Below are 8533 nucleotides of genomic sequence, written 5' to 3' on the forward strand. Positions count from 1 at the left end.
TGTGATCCTGTGCAGTTTTAGTATGTACTTCAGTAACACAAATAGCATTGAAAGCCTTCAAAAAAATTTAACAGTTGTGAGAAATGAAATAAAATCTAATATTTAATGGCTAGATCTTAAATGTAAAACTTCCTCACAAATGCATTTTAGTTTCTCCCTTCAAAGGGTGCAAATGCTACTTCCAACACCTTTTAAAAATAATATAAGCTTTAGATGCCAGTATTTTCTTTTAGAAATGCTGGATGTTTTCCTGTTTATACCATTCAAAATGAATGAATTCCAGTGTTTCAATAAGACAGAGAACAAATGGTTTTTTTAAAAGTCTCATTTATTGTTTGCCTCTTACATCCCTAAACTGCATCACACACTGGAAATTGCTGCTGCATGACTAAGGGAAGCCATATATTAAAAATAAAAAAAATCTGAACACCACAAATTAGTTCATATTCAATGTACAGCATAAGGAAATTGCAGTTCGAGTTTAACTCTGCGTCCTGGTTTAGAGCCAATTTGGGAGGTTTTGTTTCTTTTCCTATTTCTTTTGGTTAAGCCTTGTTCTGAAGGAGAGATTGGGTGTGAAAGTCCTTCCCTGTCAGGGGCTGCTGAAGAAACCACATTTGGCTTCTCTCACAAAGCTTGGGCTTGCTCACAGGGAGGTATCCCATAATCATCTCTACCCTTGCAAGGCACTGATACAGAAACCAACCTGATTAATGCTTTTTTATAGACAAAATGTCTTCCCCTGCTCCCTCAGAGAACTGACTGGCAGGGTTAACACCAAATGCCCTGCCTGCACAAGAGGGAGCTGCTACTGCCACACAGGATGCAAGAACCACTTGCAGTAGGTACATGAAGTTTGCCAGTAGCCTGTGTACAAAGTAGCTGTGTAATGTCCTTACATTCACATACAGATGTTGAAAGCAGTGCTTGTGCAACAGTGAAAGGAAAAAGTACACTCAGGAGGAAGGTAATAACCAGCCAAAGCCAAGCAGATAATTTAAATACTTGATCTTGAATAGCAATCTCAGAAGGCACACAGAAGAACTCAAGACCACTCAGTCAGCCTTCAATGAGCCATACAGTGACACTTTCTTTCTCAAGATATAGGGAGAGCTCCTTAAACATGAAAATTAACACCTTGTTTTCCTCTACTGGTCCCTCTAGGATGCCTTTGCAGATTACAAAGTACAAAAGATTATATACATATGAAGAACGGCACATAGGTATTACATTATCTCAAAGAGCAGTTATGAGAAATTACTCAATCTGGTCTTCTGACCATCCCTAAACATCAATCAATTAATACTGAAGGCTGACCTACTCTGATCTATTATTTTACAGCTACATAGAAGCACACATATTCCCTCCCCCACAACCCTTCAACTTCACCTATTGGGATGCAACTCATTTCAGATTAAATTCAAGCTTCCACAGAGCCACTGACCACTGCTACAGATGAGGCCAAACAGTGCCTGAATGGCACTATCAATATTTCCAACCTGCAGCAACAATACAATACATAGGTCACTCAGAAGTTGAAGGCATTTACTGGGTTCCTGGGTTTTTGCATGAATGCCATGATGCTTTCCATACTGATTTGACAAAAAATTTTTTATTTCAGCCTGTTTTACCAAGGGCAAGAGCGTTGCTCTTTAACAGTCCTTGGTACTTTGGGTTTTCCTAGCACTACAACTGAACCCCCACCCTATAATTTTAAATCATAGAAGTTGCAAATAAATTTCTAAGAATCATGCAAAAAGCCACTTGCAGCAGCCCATCATACACCATCAGGCACAAAGAATGGGAGTGGTTTCTATTAGTATAACCCATGCTTGCCCACCCCTCCTCTCTAAAGATCTCACATTTAATTATTTTTTTAAAAAGCTTATTTGTGTAAAGGTATCAGAGAACCCATAATCTGAAACAAGTTTTGAAATACAAGAGGCTTTTCCAAAGCTTTTATGTAATAATTTCAACACAGACCGAGTAAGTATGTTTATTGTTTTACAGCAGAATGCCCCAATTTAAGAACAAAGTTGCTAGATGTTCAGCTGTGCAAAATGGTACATAGTGCTTCAGTACAAGTGGAAAAAAACATGATTTGTTAGCAAATGCTTTCAAATACAATTTTATGGTCCTATAAGATAGGACTTGAAACTGAAGACTGATCCACAGGCAAATGGTAGTTTTTCTGCCTAAATTGGACCTAACAACTTTGGACCCAGAACCAACGCCACTCATTCCTTACTGCTGTAAAGAAAAGCTGTCACACTGAATTGCCAGATTCAGTGTTTTCATGCGTGTTACAGAGAAGTGGATCAGCCCTCTATGTCAGTTTCTAGCCCCATCTACAAGTATCATCTGGCTCCGATAAATAAGACTCACAGGAATTTCTTGAAGGTCAATGGTCCATAATGGTAGTTATTCTACATGATCTGCTCAACTTGATTTCCAATTCTATTTAGGCTGTTTAAATTACTTTCTTGAATTCATCGTACAGCACAAGCACGAAAGCACCCCCCATGCCTCTGAGAACATTAGACCATGCACCCTTGAAGAAGGCCTTTCCTCCTTCATCCCTTGCAATCTTCCGCCAGCAGTCAATTGTTCCAGAGTACATGATATCAGCTGCAGGAAAAGAGCAAAGAGTTATTCTTAATCCCTAGTTCATCTCAGGTAATTTTAACAACTGCCCTGGTTTCACTTAACTGCTTTGGATGTCCCAAACCACAATTTAAAACTGTAACACAATATTTACTAAAAGTATTATGCCTTTTTAATATCTCTGTTTAACCTAACAATTCAAAGGCAGTCCATTTTTTTAATTTCACATTCCATAATGAAAAATCCTCAGCATAAATCCTGATAATCTCAGGTTGAGCCTTACTGCATTTTCTCATTTGAGTACAATATAATAAGCCAGATTTATAGAACAACGAATTGTAACTCAGGATGGCTACTAGTAAAAAAACAACTCCATTGTTAATGCTGTTTTACAAAGCATTGACAGCTGTGTGGATTTGCTGCCTACCTCCTTTGCGTCCTGACTGCATCATCATGCGACGCCGCACTGTGTCGAAAGGATAGGAGACCACGCCAGCCACAGCAGTCACTGTCTGGGCAATCATCCAGCTGATAACAATGTGAGTATTCCTGGGATCTGGGAGCATGCCTGCAGTAAAACAAAAACAGCAATTAGCTTTTCACCTTGCACATCCTCCTCTGGTTCACTCCCTGCATGACAGCTATTTTACTAGATAAACTAGTATAAAACACTGTAGAACCCATACTCTAAATAAAACTGCAGCAGAACACTTCACAAACTTTAAACATACTGACGCCATATTTACAAGGCTTTCTTCTCAGTAATCACAGTAGGTTACAACTTAAGCACAAGCATTCTTTTTAGACTGGCATGAGAAGACTTGACTATTCACTATGCTTTTAGTAAAGAACCATCACTAAATTAAGTCACTGTCCCTGTGGATAACCTTGCATTACAAACTAGCATCAATGGCTTATTTCCCCACAAGTCAAGCTTAAAAATTACTTTGCAAAACCACTGTCCAATCCCATTCAGCTACACACACTTGGACTGGTCCAGTGTAACTTCAGTATGCACTGAACAAAAAAGAAATTATTCTAATAGCATCTGGTTAGCAACATACTCTCCTGGCCTTAGGAGCAACTGCTTGAAGTACAAAACCAGCACTTGCAGGTAGGCTGCTGTGACTAACACAAGTTTTCCCTTGTGTACAGCAGTGTCACAGATGTAGCACCGATATCCCCCTTCACCTTCAAATATCCAAAACCAGACAATACAATTCTAAACACAGGCTTTCCAGATCCCCTCTGAAGTATTACCTTTTGCTGTATCATAGATCCCAAAGTAGGCAGCTCTATAGATGATGATGCCTTGGACAGAGACATTGAACCCTTGGTACAAGCCACGCACACCATCAGACTTGGTGATTTTGACTAGACAGTCCCCGAGACCAGAGAATTCTCTGTCTGCACCAGCTTTTCCGACATCAGCAGCCAGACGGGTTCTTGCAAAATCCAGGGGGTAGACAAAGCAGAGGGAAGTGGCTCCAGCTGCACCACCAGATGCCAGGTTACCAGCAAAATACCTCCAGAACTGAGTGTGCTTGTCTACACCTCCCAAAAACACCTGCTTATACTTATCCTTGAAGGCAAAATTAAGAGCTTGAGTTGGGAAGTATCTGATGACATTTGCCAGGTTTCCTCGCCAGAAGGACAGCACTCCTTGTTCCTTTGGAATACGCACTACACAATCGATGATACCCTTGTACTGCTTATCAGCAGCAATCTGTTTGCTTGCATGTTGCACCTGCAAATAAAAACACAGATATTGATCACTTGTCCTGACAGGTCTATGCTGCAGCTGGGCTTAAACCTGCTTCCACTATAAAACAAAGTTGTTCATTCTGAGTGGCCATTGTTGTTATTTTAAAGAAAAATTCTTAAAATTGCTTCCAAGCTTTCTCAGAAATCAGGACTTGGCAAATCAAGAATAGAAAACCGCAAGCAATTCCTCTATAACTTCCTGAAAGGAGACCGCAGCAAGGTAGGGGCCAGCCTCTTCTCCCAGGCAATTAGTGACAGGACAAGAGAATACAGCCTCAAGCTGTGCCAAGGAAGGTTTAGGGAGAACTAGGGGAGGAATTTCTTCAGACAAAAGGTGATTGGACTTCGGAATGGACTGCCTAGGGACTGGTGAAGCAACCATCCCTGGAGGCGTTTAAGACTGGACATGGCACTTAGTGCCACAGTCTACTTTAAATTAGACTACGTGGCATTAGGTTGGGCTCCATGATCTCCCTGAGGTCTTTACCAAACTGACAATGAGGTGCAAGGGCAAGTATAAGACAAATACATCGAGCATACGTAGAGGTGCGAGCCTTTACTGACAAAGACGGGCCTTTGGTGGGAATCGCCTGAGAGAGCCGCGTTAGGCGACAGAGCTGCCAGCCCGAAGTAGAGGGGCTGAGGGTGAGTGGGGAGCGGCCAGCCCCAGGCCGGTGCGAAGGTCACTCGAGTCACCTTGGGGCGCCACCGGGTCACGCCGGGCCGCGCGCGCCGGCCGCGCCCCGGCTCCGCCCCGCCCGCGGCCCAATCGCGGCCCGGGCGCGCATCACGTGAAGGTCGCCAAGATGGCGGGGGAGAGCAGCCGCCCTCCCTTCCCTGCCGTGCCCTCGGCGCCGGCAGTGGGGGCGGCAGGAAGTGACACCAGCGGCGGCCGCCCTCCTCGGCCCGGCCCGGCCCTCCCTCCCCTCCCCGCATGGCGGAACCGGCTTCGGCTTCCCCGCCGCCGCTCACGTGACCTCCCCGCCAGCGGCCGCCGCCGCCTGGCTCGCGCCCTTTGTCCCCGCTGGCCGCGGCCCCCGCCCCCGTCCGTCCCTCTGTCGTCGCCCGGCCCGGCGCCCGCAGGGACAGAGAGGGGCGCTGCCCACGCCACCCGTTCTCGCCGACGCCGCTAACCTGGAGCAAGAGCTTGACCCGCTCGATGGGCGCCACCGCCGTCTTGCTGATGGCGGCGGCGACGCCGCCTGCCAGAAAGTCCTTGAGGAAGGAGATGGCCTGGTCCGCCATGTTCGCGCCGCGCCGGAGCCGCCGGGAGGGAAACGCTGCTGCCGCTCAAGCCGAAAGGGCGGGAGCGGCCGCGCGCATGGGCTTAATGCCGGGCCGCACCGGACACGCCCCCCCTCCCCATTGGCCAGCCCGCCCAGGGGGCGGGGCTGGCGACGAAAGGGCCCCGCCCCCGTCCCTCCCCTAGCCCTCCGCCCCGCTGCAGCGCCAGTGTCGCAGCGCCGCGTCACCCGGGCCGGCTGGCCCGCTACCGCTACCGACCCGGCCCCGCCACCGGCGCGGCCCGGCCCCCGCGGGGCAGCCTGCGGGTCCGCCGCTGCCCACACCACTACGATCGCCTTCCCAAGCGCTCTCCGCGATCGCTTTGTGCCGCTGCCAGTAGCGCCCGCAACCGCCTGCACAGCCCCCGTACCGCCCGGCACGCAGGCTCTGCAGAGAGGCCTGGACGGGCTGGTCCGATGGGCGCTACTTGTATGAGGTTCTACAAGAGCAAATGCCAAATGCACTTGGGTGACAACAACCCCGTGGCCGACTGGCTGGAAAACTGCCCCGCGTAAAAAGGACGGGGGTGCTGGTGACAGCATCGGAAAATGTGCCAGTGTGTGCCCAGGAGGCCAAGAAAGTCAGTGGCATCCTAGCTAAGAGGAGCAGGGAAGTAATCCTGCCCCTGCACTCAGCACTGCTGAAGCCACTCCTCGAGTACTGTGCCCAGTTCTGAGCCCTTTAATCCAGGAAGGACATTGAGGTGTTGGAGCTGATCCAGATAGGGCAATAGAGCTGGTGAAGGGTCTGTAGCACAAGTCCTGTGAGAAGCGACAGAGAGCTGGGGCTGGTTAGCCTGGAGAAAAGAAGGCTCAGGGGTGACCTTATTGCTCTCTAGAACCACCCAAAAGGAGGCTGTAGCCAGGTGAGAGTTGGCCTCTTCTCCCAGGCAACCAGCAACAGAAGAGGAAACAAGCTGTGCCAGGGGAGGGTTAGGTTGAATGTTAGGAGGAATTTTTTCACAGGAGTGGTGAGACAATGGAATGGACTGTCCAGGGAAGTGGTGTAGTCAAAGTCCCTTGGTGTACCTAAGGAAAGAGTAGATGTGGCACTTGGTGCCATGATCTGCTGACCTGGTTTTGGGTCAGAGGTTGTACTTGATGATCTGAGATTTCTTTTCCTGCATAAGTGATTCTGTGATTCTGACTGTGTGAAGCTGAGTGTGAGCTGCTGGAGCACTGGCTTTGGGGTGTGGGTCTGTGGGCCCAGGCAGCAGTCAATGAGCAGCACAAGCAAGTGAACTGGAGGCTCTTTCTGCAGCATCTTTCTGCTGGAAGCCAGTCTGGGAGGGAGACAGCTTTCTGCATGGGGTCCCTGTGGGGCAGCAGCAGCTGTCAGGTGGAGGGGAGCAGATTTCAGGCACTGTCAGTTTTGTTCCACGCTCACCACACTCTGGGTAATGCTGATCCATGGCATATCCTTGTTCCCAAATTCTGTTCCCACCTCCTCCTTAGCACTGCCACTGCCTAGGGTCACATCACTGGGCTTTTCTGTATGTCACTGAACTGATCCAAGACAATGGACTTAGCTGCAGTTTCCTGTGGGACAATAGAGGAACAATAGGACAGGGTGGTTCCAGCTTCTTGCATGGGCACTCAAAGTTAGATGTTGTGAAAACCTCCCCTGCAGGCTGTCACAGCAAGCACTCATGGCAGGGACTCAGGCCCTACCAAGACAGGCCTGGTTTCCATCACTAACTTTGCTAATTTTACTGTATGCTGAAATTGATGTTTTGAACCTAACTATCAAACTTTGTCTGAAATTATATTAATTCTTTCTAAAATGTGTTGAAATTGTTCTAGCTGGAGGGCATTAGTTCACATCACTTGCTTTCACTTTTTGTGGGTGTTCCCAACCAAAGTCAATAAGGCCAAACCTTTTTTTTAAACAGATGACTGGTGAACCACAAAGCTGCAGTAGCTGAGGTGCCAGTAACCACTGCTTACACATGTATGTACTTTGCAGGATTTCAAAATGAGCATGTCTCTCAAGAGGGCATGTTGTGAGAAAAGGTGCCAGGCATCGCCTTTGTCTCTGCTCTAATACAAGATATGTCGCTATACTTTTTTTTTGCACACCAGAAGATCAAAAGTAAACTGTGTGCTCTTCTGAAGCATAATACAGACAGACTGAAGTGATTCCTGTGCTCACAGAGGTTTATGCACATAGGGTGTTAGAAGACCATATTCTGAACATAATTTATGAAATGCTGTGGTACATTCACTCATTCAGGGAGGCACACACAGTGTGGTAATTTTTCCTTTAAAAAAAAGCTCATAACTGAATGTTAATACTCTCTCAGCACAATACTTGTCTCCAATTCTGAGATTTTGTTCACCATAAAATTTTCTATTGATTTAAAAAGAACTTCATATTCTAAGACTCTCGAATATCATCAGTGTGAAAAATGAAGGTAAAAGGCACATAATTTGTAATGGGGAACTTGTTCAGTCTGTAGTTGTCATGTTCTGTTCAGCTTGGGAGCTCACCTGCACATGACTGGGGGAAATCCTTTTTTCTCCATCACCATGCTTTTTTTTATGTTTCTTCACCTTTTTTTTTCCTCATCTCATATTCTGCTATCCACTTTTATAAGAACTCACAAATTAAGAAGGGCTAAAAAGGTGTAGGATGATGTTCTTGAAACAAACTTGGTGCCCTCAGATTTAATATCAAATTACAATCACAGAGGAAACTTGTGCTTTTATATAACTGCCTTTTTTTGGAAGCCTCTCTCAAAGCAGAGCAGTCTGTCTTAACTCTCTCAGGAAGCTGCTGCTCCAGTTCTTGTTTCCAATCTTACACCATTGCAGTAGCAGTTTCCAGAGCTGATTAGAGTGTGTTTATTTACAGTAGAGGGTGCAATATAAAATGATACTAA

The 8533-nt window shown here is 46.6% G+C and overlaps 1 protein-coding gene across 1 annotated transcript; it reads right to left on the reverse strand.

Annotated features, from left to right (window-relative positions):
* Positions 1 to 1982: 1982 nt before the first annotated feature.
* On the reverse strand, positions 1983 to 5697 carry SLC25A6 (solute carrier family 25 member 6). Its single transcript, XM_064711636.1, has 4 exons — positions 5503 to 5697; positions 3865 to 4351; positions 3032 to 3172; positions 1983 to 2628 (listed from the first exon to the last, which is right to left on the reverse strand). Exons 1-4 carry the CDS (start codon positions 5611 to 5613, stop codon positions 2471 to 2473), a joined length of 897 nt encoding a protein of 298 aa, XP_064567706.1. The 5' UTR covers positions 5614 to 5697; the 3' UTR covers positions 1983 to 2470.
* Between the last annotated feature and the right edge of the window lie 2836 nt (positions 5698 to 8533).

Source organism: Zonotrichia leucophrys, chromosome 1, assembly GCF_028769735.1.
Source record: "Zonotrichia leucophrys gambelii isolate GWCS_2022_RI chromosome 1, RI_Zleu_2.0, whole genome shotgun sequence".
In the NCBI taxonomy this organism is placed as follows: domain Eukaryota; kingdom Metazoa; phylum Chordata; class Aves; order Passeriformes; family Passerellidae; genus Zonotrichia; species Zonotrichia leucophrys.

What these genes read in the sequence shown, in the direction of transcription:
- SLC25A6 (XM_064711636.1), bottom strand. Translation starts at nt 5,613, where the DNA reads ATGGCGGACCAGGCCATCTCCTTCCTCAAGGACTTTCTGGCAGGCGGC. An exon ending in GGGTCAAGCTCTTGCTCCAG is followed by an intron (nt 4,352 to 5,502) that starts GTTAGCGGCGTC and finishes TTTTATTTGCAG; the next exon opens with GTGCAACATGCAAGCAAACA. An exon ending in GATCTATGATACAGCAAAAG is followed by an intron (nt 3,173 to 3,864) that starts GTAATACTTCAG and finishes GTTTTACTGCAG; the next exon opens with GCATGCTCCCAGATCCCAGG.